The sequence below is a fragment of the Dermacentor andersoni genome, chromosome 8, assembly GCF_023375885.2.
Source record: "Dermacentor andersoni chromosome 8, qqDerAnde1_hic_scaffold, whole genome shotgun sequence".
Classification (NCBI taxonomy): Eukaryota; Metazoa; Arthropoda; class Arachnida; order Ixodida; family Ixodidae; genus Dermacentor; species Dermacentor andersoni.
Genome location: NC_092821.1, coordinates 127204472 through 127224292, shown reverse-complemented (window position 1 = coordinate 127224292; position 19821 = coordinate 127204472). Strand labels below are relative to the sequence as shown.

The following is a 19821-nucleotide window of genomic DNA, read 5'->3' as shown; positions in this document are numbered from 1 at the left end:
GGAAATCTGGGAATGCATCAAGTGAAGATGTCAGATATCTTAAATTTATTATTTTTTTTTTCAAGCTATGTTGATTTCCTTTCTAAATAACTTGAGACGCAAAGTAGGCCAAAATGCACTTGGACCATTGCCACGTGAGTTAATGGGACACTAAACAGAGATATAGGTTTGACTGTGTAAGTAAATTAAGCCTTCGCAATACTATAAAAATCACACTTGCCATAAGAAGAGGGTTGGCAAGCTAGAAAGACGCAAAAATGAAAGACAGGTGACTGACACCAATTCAAAGTTCCTGCCTTGACATCATAAACTGAGACACATCTTCTTCATATCAATAAAGATGGACTACGTTGTATTATAAAGGAGTCAGCGACTGAACTTTGAGAGCTTTTACTGCGGCGCATGTGCCACAATATGAGAAAATAAATTGAAATCTATCACATCACACTCATGTGCTGGGGTATTGTACAAAATTAAAAAAAAAAAGAGTTTGTCCTTCATATATTTTGGTAATCAACCTCTTACCATCAAATTAACAAAGATATAGATTTGAAAGAATACTTCATCACTCTGAACTGATCTTGTAAAGTAACTAAATGATAATGACAAGTCATGGTGACAACTTTCCTGATCAACTGGAGAACCTGTCTTCGTCAAGGCCTTGATGAAGATGGCTCCTCTTGTTGAATGTTGGCTGCAGTCTGAGGCTTATCACTCCCTCATTTCCCCTAATAACCGTGATAACCAGCCTCTCACTTACATTTTTGTTCTAGCATAGCAATGCAATTTTATTTGCAGAGCACTGTATCTGATTAGCTTTACTAGCTTTTTCCTTTTTTTCCCCGAGAGGGGGTTGGGGACAGTGTGTATCTTTTGTAGCAGATATAATAAGGACTGTCATTTCAGCTGTGAATGTTTTAGCCAGAGTTCTGAAAGCCCCTATGGCTGTTTATTGCAGAGCAAGCAACAGATGCCTCCCTGGCTTCAGAGAATTGGGCACTCAACATGGAGATATGCGACATTGTCAACGACACCGATGAAGGGTAATGCCATTTACGCAGTATTTACATCCTTAATGTACTTTCACCTAGTAACGATTACAATGACTTCAATTTCACCGGTAACTTTTGCATTATGATCTAGTTGATTCAGAGGTGGTCATATCGTCTCAAAGGTTTCTCACATTTGTTCATTTCATTTTAATGTGAGCATAGAAACATGGCCTGTACTATTTTAGCGTGGTTGCTCTCTGCCATCGTTAGACATGCTCGGGTTTGAGTTCAAGGGGTCACAAAAGAGAAATATTTAGTTTAGGTATAGTTGGTGTTGACCTAAGATTTCACTGGCAAATACACTGCTGTACAACTCAACCAGCGCACTTATAGATGGCAATGGGCAATGTTTGCCCATTGCCGTAATGCAACGGTAGGGGCAAACTTTTTCGGTAATGGGGTCTTGTGAATTATTTTGGAATGTGGAGGCACAGACAGCAAATGCACAGCAGTTCTAGTGGCAGCTCTCGTACTGAATTCCTAGGTTGTAACAAAGTATATGTTTGTAGATATACTTTCTGAAACATAGGTTGGGCTTATTGTGAGCAGCGCCCCCCTTTCATAAGCAAGCAAGAATTAATAAGTAAAAGAAAAAAAATGGTTCGGAGAGCTACGGTGACACTCCTGCCCCAGCTCCTCCCATTGTCAGAGATTTTGCCAGAGTCTGCTCAGCGGGAGGTAGCTGCCTACTAATTAAAAATAGTGGCACTGCATTTGAAGGTAAGCAGAGGCATGACCTTGGCACCTTTTGTGGAGTCAAATGTGCTAAAATATTTTTAAATTTGTGACACCATGCTGATGTTTCTAGTCCTGTAGTTTGGGCACAAAATTTGAAAGGCTAAGATTGACATTTACTGATAATAAATTTTGAAATCATTAGCCATAAGTGCTAGCATAATGGGAACAACATGACAGTATGAATACTACAAAGAAGTTGAAACATGCCAGCTCGTTTGTAGAATGTGCCACTGGTGTCATTTACGAAATTCCACTTGCCTGTGAAGAAGCCCACATAGGCCAAACAGGTCGTGATATACATGGCTATGCACGGGAACACCAATTATATATTAGAACTAATGGTGGTGCTCATTTACCTGCACACTGTAGTGCATGCATGCGTGAATCACGACTACATGGGATAAGGATATTTGGTAAGTGCAAGGTCACAACTGTGCTTGGACAGCTCGAAGCATATCGCATAAAAAAGAAATGCAGTGTTGCTTGTTTCAGTGACATGTTGATCTGATTGTTTACTGTTTCGCTGAATAACAGACTGTCATTAAGTTGGTACATGATCCTTTGTATGTTTGTTTATATTGCTGCTTTCCTTCCTGAAGTAAACCAGTCATAAGTGTAGCATTCCTCCTGCCATTTTTCATGTGTTCATCGTTTTGATAACACTAGAGTTATTGCTTTATGCATAAGCCAGCTAGCCCAAGAACAAGTTCTGCTATAATCATTTTACTACCCAAGAAGTACAAATATAAGTAGTGTGTGTGTGTGTGTGTGTGTGTGTGTGTGTGTGTGTGTGTGCGTGTGCGTGTGTGCGTGCGTGTGTATGTGTGTGTGTATGTGCGTGTGTGTGTGTATCTATAAGTACTGCCTAAGTCTCACTGCAGTCTTCCTGCAGTGTCCATATATCTGTGTGCTCAAAATAAAAGCTTAAGCCTTTTTTAATGTGATTCAGTGAGTTCACTTGAGGCACCTTTCATCATACGTGTGAAGTCCATCACAGTGGTGTTCGTCTTAATGCTGCAAGTAAGCTTATAAATGTAGGAGTGGGTTTCCAGCCTTGTTTCATTCTGTTTGTATAGCCCTCCCAGTCTTAAGATACAACATTTACGTTATATGCCTTTGTATGTCCTTTCCCACCCTTTTGTTGGGGACGTAGTGCTACTTCCAGCTTTCGTCTTTAATATATATATTTTTTTCTTGTGTATGCTCTCCCCTAATGTAATGCCCAAACAGGGGTCTAGTAAGGTTTAATAAATGAGGATGGTAATGAATTGCTGTTTTTGTGTTGCAGTAATGGTGGTAAGCACCCCTCCATTACCTCAAACTTTCCTGTCTGTTTGTTCCAGGCCAAAAGATGCAATCCGCGCGATACGCAAGAGGCTCATGCAGAATGCGGGCAAGAACTACACAGTAGTCATGTACGCTCTCACCGTGAGTACACATTTTTGCTCATAGAGCGTGCAATTTAAGTAGGTGTTAGAATTGTCTGGACCCATGGCCAATGGCTAGTATTGGCTCTATGACAGAGGTGTATGGTGGCATCATGATGGGTTGTACTGCCATGAGATATCCTTGCGACATAGATAAGATAACTGCACTGGAACATGCCCATGTGTATAATGCTCGCTGCATCATTCGTTTCAACTTCGTAGAGTAATTGCAGGCATTATTTGCAGTCTCGAACACTTCTTCCACATTTTGCATGTCTGTCTCATTAGTCATCCTTTAACTGTTTTTATTGGGTCTGTTTGTCAGCGTGCATTATATCAGATTGCATGTAAAGCAGAATATTCTTAAAGTGTGTATGTACATGCGTGTTTTGGCACTCATTGCCAAATAATTACATTAATCTTTTGTAACTTGTTTGCATCATTTGTGTGGCATTTATCTGCACATGCCATGTGAGGTTGCATAGATTGTGGAGCATGTCGCTGAAATAGTCAGTGTTGTCAGTGAATGCCTAAAATATGCTGTTTTTCTCTAACTTGTTTGTTGACCTTGCCTGTTTTGCACCTTGCATGGTGTGTTGTGGTATCTGTGTAAAGTTTTATCACCATACAGCAAACAATATGTCAAGACTAGGCCCACAAGTGAAGGTTAGTTCTTGTAGCTCTTGTTGTTGAACAACAACAGCAAAAAACTCAGAGTGGAAAAGTACAAGGACAGGCAGACGGTGCACAGGAAAGGCGGTAACCAAATATTATAGCAGGTCAGAACAGCAATGAGGTTGACAAGGGTGGTGTCACTGCTGTGCTTGGCTTGTTCCGACAGTAAAGAACCCAGTATAGGGGAAATTTGGCTGAACATTAAGGACCAACTAAAAAATCTCAAAAAAGTGTTTGTTACATCACATCTCTTTATTACCTTAGAGACCCCCGCTTTGGGGGTATTACATAAGGGGTAGGCTAACAAATGAAGGTTACAAATAAGTCTTTATGCGGAACAGTGTGCTGTTACATTTTCTGTAAAGCTTGATGGGCACGTGATTGCTGCAACGTCTCGGGGAAGGCCATTCCAGTCCACTACTGCACGAAGAAAAAATGAGGCAGCGAAGGTGGTAGTGCGTGCACGTGAGCATACAATTTGATACGGATGGTTAGTGCGGTGGGATATGCATGTCAGTGGGATGATGTAGGGTGTGCGATTGAGGAAGCTGTGAAAAAATGTGTGACACAGACAGAGGCTGGCAATGTGACGATGTACGGAAAGATTTGGAAGACCAGTCTTGCGTTTGAGGGATGATATGCTTATGTCATATGACTATGAAGAATGAATGAACCTAGTTGCACAAATTCTAGTCATCGTACTTGCACCTTACACAATGGAATTCTTAGTTTTGCTAACTACTACTATGAAAGAAAAAAAGAACATTTACAGTGAAAGAGAAGACCACACTTTAAGTAATGTTAAGAGAGCCTACATACAGATAGTAAAAGAAGTAAGTACGGCTGGGCAGAAACATTGTCAAGCAAACTAGGTGCGTCTGGAACTGGCAGGGCAGTAGGTCCCTGCAGTCTGCCGCTGCAGCTGCGTTTGCTGCGATGAGGCAGTTTTTTTTATGGCCTCACACTCGAAACACCTGTTCTGGTGAAAGCCCATTGGAGGATATGCCGCATGACTTCATTCACAGAATGAAGCGGGCTGTGCCTATAAATTATGGCCAGCAAGGACTAAAAACCATTTTTTTAAGTAATTGGAAAATGAAAAAATGAAGGTAAGGCTTGCTGGGCAAAAAAAAAAGCGTTTCAGGCAACAAGAACAAGAAACAGTAGAGAGACAGCAGACAGAGGTTTGTGTAACCACAAGTATTTGCAATTACTAAGTGACAGCACAATGTTGCTTATTATGTAACTTGTGTAGGGTTTGTGCAACATGCATTTTCTCTCTCTTTATAAAGCAAGCTGATATTTTTCTTTTTCCTGATTGTGTCTTTGAGGTTCATATAAATACTGTGTGGACACCTGTGACTTAACGAAGGTTCCACATTTGCTGCCATGGTTGTGAGTGTCACTATCTTAACACTTCCTGGGCTACATTAGTGCACATACATAAATACACCCATTGCTGTAGCCTAATTGGAGGGACACTGTGGTCGTCATACGAAGGTTGTGGGTTTGGTTTCCATGAGCAGCTAGGTCGTCTTTCTCGTGCTGTCATCACACTTTTATTAAAAACAACAAGTTTATTGTAAATTTCGCCCTAGTACTTTAATAAATATACAGCTCAATTAAACAACTGTTAATTTCCCCCGTCCTTTCTCGGGTTCATTGCCTGTTGGCTTCCCATGGGCTGTGGCGTAGCCAGGGGGTCGCACACCGGCACGTTCTCCCCCCAGAAAATTCTGCGTTAGTATTCAGCCCGCTCGTTGTTTCTGTCCTCATTTCATTCAGGGGCTGACAGTGCTGCCAATGCTTGTTTGTAGGTACTGGAGACTTGTGTGAAGAACTGCGGCCGTCGGTTCCACCTGCTGGTGTCGCAGAAGGACTTCATCCAGGACCTGGTCAAGATGATTGGCCCCAAGAACGACCCACCCACCGCCGTGCAGGAGAAGGTGCTCAGCCTCATACAGGTGCGCATAACAAAGCTTGCACTGGGGAGAAAACTTGACTGGAACGTGTCAGCATGTGTGGCTTGCAGGAGTTAAGAGCTGGTGGCATGCTGCACTGGTGCAGGCACGTACCCAGGATTTTTTTTCGGGGGGGGGGGCCCCACCACCTCCATCATCATCATCAGCATCATCATCATCATCATGTTTTATGTCCACTGCAGGACGAAGGCCTCTCCCTGCGATCTCCAATTTACCCCTGTCCTGCGCCAACCGATTCCAACTAGCGCCCACGAATTTCCTAATTTCATCGCTCCACCGAGTCTTTTGTCGTCCTCGATTGTGTTTTCCTTCTCTTGGTACCAATTCTGTAACCCTAATGGTCCAACGGTTATCTAACCGGCGCATTACATGACCTGCCCAGCTACATTTTTCCTCTTGATGTCAATTAGAATATCGTCTATACCCGTTCGCGCACTGATCCAAACCGCTCTCTTTCTCTCTCTTAACGTTATGCCTAGCAATCTTCGTTCGATCGCTCTTTGCGCGGTCCTTAACTTGCTCTCAAGTCTCTGCCCCATATGTCAGCACTGGCAAAATGCACTGATTGCACACCTTACTTTTCAATGATAATGCTAAGCTTCCAGTCAGAAGCTGGCAATGTCTGCCGTATGCGAGCCAACCTATTTTTATTCTTCTGTGAATTTCCTTCTCATGATCAGGGTTCCCTGTGATTGATTGACCTAGGTAAACGTACTCCTTCACAGTCTCTAGTGGCCGACTGGCGATCCTGATCTCTTGTTCCTTTGCCCGGCTATTTATCATTATCTTCATCTTCTGCATATTAATATTCAACCCCACTCTTACACTCTCTCTGTTAAGGTCTCCAATCATTTGTTGTAACTCGTCTGCATTGTTGTTGAATAGAACAATGTCATCGGCAAACCGAAAGTTGCTGAGATATTTGCCATCGATCTTTAGTCCTAAGCCTTCCCAGTTTAATAGCTTGAATTCTTCTAAGCACGCAGTGAATAGCTTTGGAGAAATTGTGTCTCCCTTTCTGACCCCTTTCTCTTTAGGTATCTCCCTGCTTTTCTTGTGTAGAATTAAGGTAGCTGTAGAACCTCTGTAGATATTCTTATGCGAAGGACGAGTCAATAAGACGAGAAACTATTTACAGATTATATTTACAACAACGGTTGCAGCGCTGACCGGTTAGGTTCACAGCGCGAGCATAGTTCATTCTTCCTCCTCTTTTCTGGAGTGATGGCGCCCACGCGCCTCGTTCAAACAAACAAATACCACACGCATGTAGCAATATTTTCCAAGCTTTTTACGTAAGCGTTCTGTGCTCCTTGATTACGTAGTGCCTCTATGACTGCTGGTATCTCTACTGAATCAAATGCCTTTTCGTAATCTATGTAAGCCACATAGAGAGGCTTGTTGTACTCTGCGGATTTCGGGATAACCTGATTGATGACATGGATGTGATCCATTGTAAAGTATCTCTTCCTGAAGCCAGCCTGTTCCCTTGGTTGACAAAATCCATTGTTGCCCTTATTCTATTGGAGATTATTTTGGTAAATATTCTATATAATACTGGGAGCAAGCTAATGGTCCTATAATTTTTCAATTCTTTAACGTCTCCTTTTTTGTGGATTAGTATAATGTCTGCATACTTCCAGTTTTCTGGGACCCTTGCAGTCGATAGACACTTCGTATAAAGAGCCGCCAGTTTTCCAAGCATTATTTCTCCTCCATCTTTGATTAAATCGACTGTTATGCCACCTTCTGCTCCCGCTCTTCATCGTTTCATGTCTTGCAGGGCCCTTCTGAGCTCATCGCTAGTTATAGGAGAGTTTCTGTATCCTGTTCATTACTGTTTCTAAGTGAGGTATCGTGACTCCTCTGGGTACTGTATACAGGTCAGCTTAGAATTTTTCCGCTGCTTTTACTATATCTTCGAGATTGCTGATGATATTATCCTTCTTATCTTTTAGTGCATACATCATGGTTTGTCCTATGCCAGGTTTCATTTTACTGATTTCAGGCTGCGTTCATATTTTACGGCTTCCAGTCTTTCTCATGTTATAGTTTCGAATACCAGTTATTTTCCCCTCGTTGATCAGTTTTGACAGTTCCGCGAATTGCGTAACGCTGTGCGGCCGCCAGTCCCATACAACCGCGTAGAGTGCAGGACTCTGCGATTCTAGACGTACTGTGCTCGCCGCGAAAGGTTAGAAAAACACCCACATAAGCACAGCAGAGAAGTGGCTACGTGAGGCGGTTCGACCGATAACTGTAAAAGCGTCATTCGATACAAGTAATTGTTCTCCACTTCCGGCGGCATTTTCTCTACTTCCTTTTTAAATAAAAAGGTGTTGATCCATAAATATTCTCATAAACAACGGTTAACTTTCTTTATTATTCGCTTTTCCTTGCAGTTTGGTTGTCGCCTTGGCTCTCTCCCTTAGTAGATCGCTTAATTTCTCAACACCTCGCGATTTTTGTTTCCAGTTGCTAATTTTGCACGAAAAGTGCTATACAATAAGGGAAAAACACGATGTAACGGGTGACAGTCATCTTGCTTATGGGTTTAAGGGTTACTGCAGGGTTTCATGATGGACGCTCTTTCACATTATTTTATTTCCCACCTTATCTGACCCATATCACGTGTATATGGTTCCGGGCATCTGCCAGTGTTGCGGCGAGCCGTAACTCGAGGAAATAATGAAGCAAAAGGAAAAGTTAAACGCAATTGGCGTTTTCTCCGGCCGCAACTTGTTCCACGAGAGTACAGACCAGCTGAGTAACAGCCGCATCCCTTTCCTGGTCCCAGGATCAGCCTAAACAGAGAAGATTGAACTAACAAAAGCAACAGCTATGCGCGTGACGGTTGAATAGATGGTGACAACTGAACGCATCTCGAGTTAATCGCGCGAGTGCGGAATCTATGAGAAAACTGTCCTTCACATAACAAGAGATGCCGATAACTACCGCCATCTAAAAGGAGTGAAAAAGGCAGCATAATGCTGACCGATGAACAGCTGCCAAGTCTCAACATTGATCTGGCGGCGCTTTAGGAATGTGTGAGGAGTGGTGGCGTGGGTGGGGAGGGGGGGGGGGGGGTATGCCACTTGATTTCGGGGGGGGGGGGGCCGGGCCCCCCCGGGCCCCCCCGGGCCCCCCCACTGGGTACGTGCCTGCACTGGTGTTCAGGGATCAAGAAGAATTGGGGTAACTAAGGGTATAAAAATATTGTTAGTATTGTTAGGGACACGAGAGAGAGTGAGTGTATTTACAAGCTGTTTTGATGCGCTCAGCGGTACACAATATGTGACACAAGTCTGCGCGCATCAGTCTGCATCATCCTCGGCACTGTGCTTGTAGCCCCCTTGCTGGCGGGGCACTGTGACATGACCCCTGGCAGAAAATGTGGCGTTGCGTATGGAGGGGCGGTTTTGCCCGAGGTAGGTGGCGGAGATGATAGGAGAGGAAGATCTAACTACGTTGGCATCAACAGGCACGATTTCATATGCTACGGCGGTCACTTACCACAAGACTGCCAACAAGTAAGCATAGTGGCCAAGTGACTGCGGCATTGTCCTGCTAAACACAAGTGCACAGGTTGAAGTCCCAGGTGCAGCAGCCATGCTTTTACGGGGGTGGAGTGCTAAGATGGTTGTATACTTAGACGTAGGTGCACATTAAAGAACCTCAGATGGTGAAAATTGTTCTAGAGCCTTCCGGTACAACGTCTCGTATCTTGTTTTGCTTCGGTACAAGTAGCTCATTTATCCTTTGGTCAAAGTATAGCATGGATCACTGTTAAAAGGAATGTTTAGTTGTCATTCTTTCATCCATTATCACCAGGATATGACATAAAAGCCCATAGACAATTTTTTTTGCTATAAATTTAGTCAAATAGATCATATCAGCCCCTACTTTAATGGCACGTTCACACTGGGGAATCCGGCGTCTACAGCCAACGGAATTTGCCTGCTGCCGAAATTGGCGTCGTGCAGACTGCTTGCCCACCGCACCGCCGGAACGCAATACAGAGCCATCTGCCGTGTACGACGCTCACCTCCAAGCAAGTGTGGGCTATCCCGGACGTTCCCGCAACACGAAACTAGAGGGTACTGGAATGGGGGAGTGGGTGCAGCGCACGGTTTGGCAAACTACGAGGGCGTTGCAAAAAGCACTGAAATTGCAGTGGTGCTGCCGTCGCCTTCTCCTGAGGCTCCGCCTGTTTCGGCAGCACCGATTGGCTGAGGCGAGCTCACGGGCTGAGTGACTGTCGTCTGCTCGACACACCATTGTTGTCTTATCGTTAGCATTGTTTCTGTCGCTCTTTCTCCATTTTATTGAGTGCAGGTCGGCGGGGAACAAAATCACTGTTTCCGCCACCGAGTATCAGACTAGATGCAGAAGAGTGTAACACCTGGCAAAGCTCCCTGAAGCTGTGGTAGGGTCTTCGACGCGACAAGCGTGCGACCGGTGTGTGGAGCCGCTCATTCAGGTGAAGGCGACAGTGGCACCACTAATATTTCTATAAAAAAAATCCTCAGTGGAAAGTCCGCCATGGACCCGCTCCCCCTTTCTAGTTCACGTAGAGTTCTTCGCTCACGTAGAGCTCACGTGTTTTTATTTTGGCCGCTTCGTCACTGCTTACAACGACAATAAACCCTGAGCAAGAAGAGGCAACACTGCTAGGCCTGCTGGCAAGCGCTTTTCGGGCAATGCGTGATGTGCAGAAGCATTCGCCGAAGAGACGACACCACCGGTGTTAGTGGGTTCGTCCTGCTTGCAGCACACGAAGGTTGGTCACACCACCTTGTGAGGTCACTTAGTCCTTGTGCTTCTCGTGGTACTTGTCGAAAAGGACGGGGCGGTTACGCACCATTTCGATGAGCATTTCCGATGTCACGACGCATTCGAAGACTGCGATATGACGAGCACGTCAGGCTTGGCCGCCATCTTTCGAAATGCTGCATCGCGCTACGATTGGTCCGCGGTTAGGGAATCCGGCTGCAGCTGCTGCAAAAATCAGTCCGGGAACAATCGGTGCGGAAGGGGCTATTCCGGCGGATCTCGCCGCCGCCGAACTGAGCTCCACGCCACTCCAGATGCCGAATGTCTCAGTGTGAACGCGCCTTTAGAGCGAAAGCTCTAGTACACCATGTCTCCCAAGGTCATTCATCATGTCGCAATGATCTTGAACCGCCAGAGCGCAACTGTGGCAGGGGTGACAATCACGCCACATGATCTGCTGCCAAGAGGTGTCGCAGCTGCGCTCGCTCTAAACCTCACCGCTGCAGTACCATGTGACTAGGCAAAGGTTCATAACGGCTGCTTTGCCAGTGCTTGGCCCTCTATGCTTAGTTGCTCAGTCTTGCCATGGATGGCGCACCGGCTGGGCCGTCTGTGCCTGCGCTTCAGCTCAAGCGACAGGCTGAACCCAATCATCCGGTAGACGTAACTAGACAACAGGCTGCGAAATTTCAAGCAAAGGCAAAGTTGCCTGCCGAAACACCAGAGCAAAGGGAGGCTGGATTAGCATGTTACAGAGAAGCTTACCAGCACGGAAGCGTGCCAAGATCAAAGCTACTGCAGCCGCTGCCGTTATTCAGCAACACGAACAACAACAAGGAGTAGGAGACAAAGCCGTGGATACGAGCAACGGCACCCACAAGGAACGTTTGACAAACCACACCCTTCGGCTGGCGGAAAGCTCGACTGTGACGGCCAGTTTTCACCGCGACTCCACAAACTACCTATTCGGCAGCGTGTGTAACGTGCGGGAAAGACTGTGGCCTAACCTTAATGAAACACTGTGTGCATAGTCTTTGCAAAACCAAGCCAAACAGGCCTTTTGCTCGTGATAACTAGGTTTACAAAAGTTAAACCTCAGCCAATTTTTTGGTGAAGGCAAATGTTTCGGTTGTATTGCCTTATTGAAGTAAAACAATGTAAAGTCAAATTTAAATGAACACCCAACGAATGGTACCTTCGTTGCGTGCAATATTTGTTGAGAGCATGTATTCTTTACGTGCTGACATCAGCCTGAAACATTTTAGATTTACTTTGTTAATCTGACAATTCACTATAGTATCTATATTTATACACTGAGGTTTCATTGTTCTACTTGGGCGTCTCCTTTAACAGTAGACCGTACTGTGAATAGTCGCTGAAGTACAAGTTGATGGGCTAGTTGGTTTCTTTAGTAATAAGCTAGCAGGAAGGACCAAAGTACGTAGAACTGATGCTAAACTGGACATAAAGTGACACTGTGTGGCAGCAGTCTTAAGTTTCTGTGTCCTTTGGGTCCTTAGTATGCTAAATTAAGTCTCCAAAGCAGCGTTTCGTTGGGTGCAAGTACTAGGTTGTCTTTCAGTGTGCAGTGCCGGGTCCTGCGGTGCAAGTTGGCAGCCGAATAACTGAGCCGTCATTCTGTATTTCAGTGTTGGGCAGATGCATTCCGCACACACCCGGACATGCAGGGTGTCGTCCAGGTGTACACCGACCTGAAGAACAAGGGCGTCGAGTTTCCCATGACGGACCTGGACTCCATGGCACCCATCTACACACCACAGAGGGTGGGTACACCCCCAGCAGAAGTCTTCACGCAGGCATTGTGAATTTGGTACTCTACTCAGTAGGGCTGGGCATCAATTTTTTTAAAAATTAGCACAATTAGCTCATCGATCTGTTACAGTTGTAACCAATTATTTGTACATACTCGATTATTCTAACAGCTTCACAGCGCTGTCGCTCACCTCGTAATTTATAAGGACAGTCACAATTACGGCTTCTTTTTTGATAATTTGATAATTCAGCATCAGGATTAGTAAAAACAGCTATTTTTTCCTTGCTATACATTGATATTGCCTCCTTAAAATTGAAATTAAATTTTAGTCAATTCAGTAGTTGCCAGACATGGAGCAAGCGAAGCCCAGACAAGCAGCTCAGCTGTCGAGGTTTATGTTCCAATCCCGCACATTTAACTGTTCCTTTATGGGTTAAGGAGGGACATGAGTCTCAAAAAAAACTTTTTTTTAATTTGTTTTTCATTTCTGTTATTTTTTATCTATGTATACATATCATGGCACACCTTCTGGCAAAAACTTGTTCGAAATGACATGTCATTGAGGAAGAAAACGCTGTATTTATATACTTTGAAATGCTGTTTCGCCTATGAAAGCACTGAAATTTACCTGTTAGTACCGTTTGCCATTCCAAAAGCACTTATCAGAGCCAGCCATCTTGGTCTTGTTTGAAAGAGCATCTTTCCAACTTGCTTGCTATCCTTAAATGCTGCTTTAGAAGAAAGCTACCTGCTTTTGTCGCTTGAAATGTATATTTTTGCACTCACAGTAGTTTTTTTGCATTTTTTTGAACGCATTATTTTTGCGAGTCGAAAATTCCGGGAGTGGCAGTGTCTCTCAGGTACTCATCCAATTCACCCTGAATGCTAGAGAGTGTTGGAGCGCAGAACCACTATAATACAGCGTGGTGACTTACTGCTTATAGCGTAAGTCACCAGAGTCGCGAATACCCGCACTCTAAGCAGTACCGCACTATAATGAAAAAAACATTTGTCTAAGGCTGCACATGTGCAAAACATGTAGTCCAAGCAGCTGCACATAACCGATCATCAAAGCATGCGACAGATGTTTGCACCCGTTTAAAATTACGAACATCGAAAGGTTAATGTCCGAGTATCCGCGGTCTTTGCACGAAGTAGACTACAAAAAAATGTTGCCATCTAATTTTTCAGACCTGCTCAAGTATTCGAAATTCCCTGCAGCACTGCCACCAACTCCACAGAACTAATTTATAACGGCGACAGAAATTTCTCGGGCTGTACATTGCCTCGTTAAATTTCTCGGACTGATTCGCACGCGCTTGATGTCAAAAACACGGCGACCACGGACGAAGTTGCCACCATTCGATTATTTCTCGTGCCACCCGTGCCCTCACTTTCGTTATCAAGGTGGTTTTTCCGCTTTCCAAGTGCCATACAGCCATTGCAACGTGTTTCGTTGACTCGGCACCAAACCACAACTTTGGTTGGCAACTCCCAACGAGACATGCTGGTTAGGTCTAGCCGGTGGGGGTGTCAAGCGGCTTGCTGTCGTGGAAAGCTCGCTATGAAGAATTTCATATGTGTAAATGATTACGTAGAGATTGGGCGTACGATCACAGCACACGGGCTGAACTGACAGCAGCGTGTGTGACGCAGAATTTGGTTTCTCGAACAATCAGCTGTGGCAACTTCTGTAAAGGCCTACCAAGTTTGTACATGCATGTGCTGGTACGAAGGGCAGAAGCTCACATGCGTACCTGATGAGAACGGCAGACTCTCGATGTTGGTGCAGACAAGGTTGGAGATAAAGAAAGGGAAGTGGCAGGCAGTGACTCTTGCAAACTCACGATCATTTGGCTGTCGGATTACAGTCAACCTTTGCTCAAGTTGCCAGGGGATATAGGTTTGCTGCCTGCAATGACTGTGCTTTCATCCATCTGTAGCAGCAGCATAACAGCAGTCAAAATACAGAATGGCCAGGCCGTATACAAGCATAACTACAGGCAGCAGTGCATTGAAAAGCATTTCTTGACACTTGTGGAATAAGTTCACTTATTTCCTGTCAAATCCGTTACTTTCAGCTCTTGATTGTTTGGACTTTCAGATAGTCCCCACCTAGTCTAAATTATCAGTCGATAACTGTAATTGCATATATTGACAGGTGAAGCACGTTATCACCCCCACTTATATGTTTGCTAGAACATTCTTCTAGCAAACATAGAAGTGGGGGTGATAATGTGCCTCACCTGTTAATATATGCAATTGGAAGCACCCACGGCGCTTCCAGCGATTTCGCCCTGAGGTTTTTAAGTCCTAACGAACCGGAAAATGCATTTTTGTGCATCCGCCCTTGAGGAAGCTTGCCATATGTACGAGGCAGGCCACATTCGTGGCATCAAGCAGAACACTAGTGCAATTGCGGTGCAAATGCACCCCACGAATAAAGTATACCACAGCAAGCTCTCCTACGGTTATTTCGCAGTTGTTTATTTTGCTGTGCAATTTAACATTGTCCTGTGTTTAACCATGTAGATTGGCGAAGCAGCACAAGAGTCACGGACAAAAAGAGACGTACGTTTCTTTCTTTCCTTGTTTTTCCTTGCGTTTCTAAGCACAGGGTCATGGGATCCTATCCCAGCCGCATTTCGATGTGGGCGAACTGCAAGAACACCTTTGTACCATGCGTTGGGTGCACATTAAAAAATCCCAGATAGTCGAAATTAATCTGAAGTTCCGCACAATGCGTGCCCCATAATCGCATAGTGGTTTTGGCATGTAAAACCCCAGAATAAATTAATTTTTTTTACCCATCAGACATGTGTCGGGTACAATCCCATTCTCTGTTTCTTTCTTCTTCTTCTTTTAGTTAAGACTCTTCATCAATCTTAAATGTCTTATAGACTAGCCCAATCTTAAGTCTTCGTTTATTTCACACAGCTTGGCGCGAAGAGAACCGGCAATGGCGGCCGGTGCACATGTAAGGCCGACATTGATAACGAGGGGGGGCATGCCACTGCGTTGCAGTTCACCATCAGTGCAGAGCACACAGAGTTATGTACCAGACGCAGCCAGTGCTGGGAAGCATGAGGAAGGAAAATGTACCCTAAACGAAAAAGACAGCCACTGAGAAGACGGCAAAATGACGACTACAAATCCGCATGTTTGGCTTTAGTGTCCAAGCTCCGGAGCTAATACACCTGCGGAGGCGAAGACAGACCATTTACTTCGAACATGGAGCTTTTGCAAAGGAACGACTTCTTTATTTATGTTATAACAACTACACAAAATCAAGGTAGTGTAGGAAATGTATGTACCCTTGCTTACTGACGATGCATATTGAGACTTCTCGCTATTCTATCTGGTGAGGCCATGATTAAAACGATGGAAATGACTGACTTCACCAGCTTCAGTCATGTTTGAGTACTGTATTTGTTTGAATATAAGGCGAAGTTGTGAAGTCGTCCCTTGCCATATACGCAAATTTTGCCTTTAGGTGTGGCTTCACAGCAGTCCGAACTTCGTCTTACTGTGTGGCTTCACGGTAGCGTGCGCCACGATGCGGCTAAGCCCCACTATAAGGCGATATTTTCTTTTCTGTGGTCCCCCAACTGGCACCCTCGCCTTATAAACGTGACCGCCATATACTAATCGAATAAACACTGTGACTGCTCGTACACCCATAAATTCAACATGTTTGCTTGGATTTGGTTTCATGCGGTATTTCAGCAACGCAAAACAAAAGAAACGTCGTGCCATAACCAACCAACTAAGCTGGCGGCTCTGCTAGCTGCACCCAACCCAGCTGTCACATGCCATTACATTCGCGGCAGCGCCGCACAAAGTTGCCACTGGTCCAAACTCATCCTGCACCCAGTGTCTCTAGGTTGCCGTGCGTTTTAGGCTGGACATAACAGAGAAGGCCTGAAAAGCCAATGCGCTATACTTTTTGGAAAGTGTGCAACAAGTGAATATTATCTCTGCTGCACGCCAAAGGATGATATTCGGCTGGCATGTTCATGGCATCATTGTTTACAAATCGGGAACGTTTTCTTGCCATGTTAAAGAAGGGTTGCAGTGCCCTCTCTAAAGAAGCAAAAATTTTATCCTGTCACCGCCTTTCTGTTTGATGAATATTGGATGTAACAAATTAACCAATATAAAGTAAATCCCAAATGGTTTTCACCAATATTAGTATGCAAAGAGTATATAATATGTACCTATAATAAAGTTCGGAAGTAATGAACTATGGAATATAGTGTAGGATGTCTGAAATTTTCATTATTTATATAGAAATGTAACAACTGTATATGTTTATATTGAATGTTGGAGATAACAAAGGTCTTTTTGTGTCGGATGTGACTTCGTTATAACATGATTCCACAGTATGCAGCTCATAAGCCTACAACCAAAAATCTGTTAACAAATTCATTTCTCTAGAGTGTTCCGCTGACTGCACCGCCACCTACGACACTACCTCGGGTGAACCCGTACGCGGCCCACGGCCGACCCGTGGCCCAGAGCGAGGTGGAGTCGGGAGCGCTGCCACCAAGCCCCGTGGGTCTGACACCCGAGCAGCTGAACAAGCTGCGCAAGGAGCTGGACATCGTCCAGCGCAACATGACAGTCTTCGGCGAGATGCTGACCGAACTGGTGCCCGGTCAGGAGCAGCACAGCGAGTGGGAGCTGCTCCAGGTGAGGACACCTGATGCCGCAGTGCCTGGAGTATTAGTAGGCACCTCGCATTTCTGATAGATCAATGAGCTGCTCTTGCACCAATTGTTACGATCTCGTTCGTCTCAAGCTCGCTTCCTCACAAACTACAGATCTTTGCATGCAGGTAAACAGTGCAAACATAGGACACAGCAGGACGATGCACTAACAACTGTTCGGCATTATTACTGAAAAATTACCTTATAGGCACGACGCACAACCTTGTATGTTGTATGTGTAAGTTGTTTCCAGGCCATAAAATCAAAGGGTTGTTAGTGATAAGGCTGTGCGTGTAAAGTAGCTTTTCAGACAGTAAAATTAAACAATTGTTAGTCAGCATGCTGCACTGTCACTGTTCATTGCTGTGTGCCATCTTTACACTGTTTACTTGCACATATTTATGCACCGATCAGTTCAAGTATGTTCTCCTGCAAATCTCTCCTGCTGTGTCTATTGTGCTCCCTTTTGGGAAGTGAACTGGAGTGGCTGAGCAATCTCGATGTATGGCAGATGATGAGCATTCTATTAGAGCAGCACAATCGGTATCAAGGGAAGGGATATGCAGTCGAGAAAAGCAGAGGGTGAAGTGGTAAAACAAGATGAGGAAATTGGCATTTCACGGGATGGTAGGAGCTGGGTTAAAGCAGACGTAATTGGAGATCACTCAAAAAGGCCTTCGTCGTGGAGCTAGCATACAAGATTATGATGACAATGAAGCTCACTTAGAGGTGCCTTGCCATATGTCACATTAATGAATTGGCCACTTTCTAATTGGAAATTGTGAAAGATGTTGGCTTGTACAACAATACATTTGGCATTTCGCAGCTAATAAAATAGCAGGCTTGGGTGTGTGTTTAGAAACATGTTGTGTGGAAGTCTGTCTGCTGCACAGTCTACTTAACGGCCTCACGGTCATCTGCTCAATCTTCCCAGGAGCTGCAGAAAACGTGCCATGCCATGCAGACAAGAGTGGTGGAGCTCATCAACAAGGTGGCCAATGAGGAAGTCACAGGTGCGTTGGCGCCTTTTAAATGTAACATAGTCTCGAGGGGTGCACTTTTTGCAGTGATGCCATTTAATCTCTTCTTGTGCTTCTGTTGTCGCTGATGTGAAGTTTTCCCTGTGTTTTTTTACAAGAATGGCGCAATGGTGTGCAAATTCCTTCCATGCTGCTGAAATACTACTGATACTAAGCCAAGAGTGAAACATGGTGGCATGCATTGTCGGTGCATTTGCGAAATGTACAGTGTGGTCCATTCTTAAAAGGAACACCTAATTTGTACCCATACCGACAGTGCCTAAAGGTATCTTTACAGGAAAGAAAGTTTGGGATGTGTGACATATGAGGCAAACTCATATCAGTAAAAAATGTTTTTGTCAAGGTGTTCTTGTGAGAACTGGGCTATCAGCCCCAACACTCTCATTTGCTGTTTCATTTAACACTTTGCCCTACTGTACATGATTACACAACTCTGCAGTGAAATGTTACTGTGCAAAGCTCATCCGGTCATCAATGTTCTAGCTTCCAGTACTTCAAGCTGCCAATTAATTTGTACATGCATTGTCACCTTGGTGTGACTTTTGGTAGAACAATCAAATTGATTGATGTCGAGATGACGCAAATTTGCTGTACAATTGATGGTCAGGTAGCAGCAGGCTTAAACATCACCATGAGTGTCATCTTTCTTGAAGATGCAGACAAATATATACTGTAGAATACCACATGTAATATGAACCCAAATAGGAGGAGCAAATTTGTAGCCCTGATGTAGAAAAAAGGAAGGAGAAAAATTATCCTTTGATGATAAGACTAAGTATGGTCGCCTTTTAGAAATAAAACACTTAAATCACAGTAGACTTTGGTGTCTGGATATTGTATGACGTGCAAACTTCACATGCAAAAATCCAGAAAAAAAATTATATTATATGTGGAATTTCATGGTATTTGCCATTCCACATCTGTACCTTCATACGCAAGCAAGCCGACAGTAACATTGCAGCAAAAAAAGGTACATAAGTTGTAAATAGTTGCTTCCCTAAATTAAACACAAGCTTTTCCACATGCTTCCCATTGTTCTGCCATTGCATGTGGTCATTTTTTATTTAAATTTGCTTCATTCATTAGAAGATTAGAGCCCCACTGATGCGTTGCATGTACTTATGTTGAACAGGCAATGGTTCTTGCGTTGTGCACTTTCGTTGTAGATTTAACATGTTAATTTGATGCATTGTTTTTTTATTGTTTCTTGTGCTTTCATTGTTGATGACAGGGGAATTGCTTCGGATCAATGATGACATGAACAACCTGTTTCTGCGTTACGAGCGCTTCGAGAAGCGGAGGACAGCCATTGTTACGGGACAGGTCAAGGACACCTCTGCCACGGCCACTGCACAGAACGAGGTGACAGTGGTGCTTGTTTCCTTGCATGCAGACTGTGGAACTTAAAGCCGACAGTGAAGATCACCTTCAGTGCCAATATATACTGAAAAATCTTCGTTCCTGCATACCAACATCCCTAAATGTGTGGTTTCATAGACAGACGGCTGCTATGAGCCTCCACTTCGACACGGGGTAGTGAGCTTGAGCCACCAAACTCTTCTCTTCTTCTCTCTTTGTTTCTTTCTTTTATTAATCTTTTTTTTTTTTTTTTTACCAAATCTTGTATGTCTTGTTTTACAGGCACAAAATT

General features: G+C 44.3%; 1 protein-coding gene across 4 annotated transcripts in view; it reads left to right on the top strand.

The window, feature by feature from the left end:
- LOC126525580 (TOM1-like protein 2) overlaps positions 1–19821 on the top strand; it is a 44020-nt gene that overhangs the window by 2564 nt on the left and 21635 nt on the right. For 3 of the 4 annotated variants that reach the window (XM_050173510.3, XM_050173508.3, XM_050173507.3), the window contains exons 2-9: positions 959–1043; positions 3134–3218; positions 5710–5856; positions 12297–12431; positions 14954–14992; positions 16859–17113; positions 18065–18143; positions 19402–19532. In XM_050173510.3, coding sequence (XP_050029467.1) covers positions 959–1043; positions 3134–3218; positions 5710–5856; positions 12297–12431; positions 14954–14992; positions 16859–17113; positions 18065–18143; positions 19402–19532 — 956 coding nt within the window. The remainder of the gene's footprint in view (positions 1–958; positions 1044–3133; positions 3219–5709; positions 5857–12296; positions 12432–14953; positions 14993–16858; positions 17114–18064; positions 18144–19401; positions 19533–19821) is intronic. The other variant, XM_050173509.3, reaches the window with a different exon arrangement.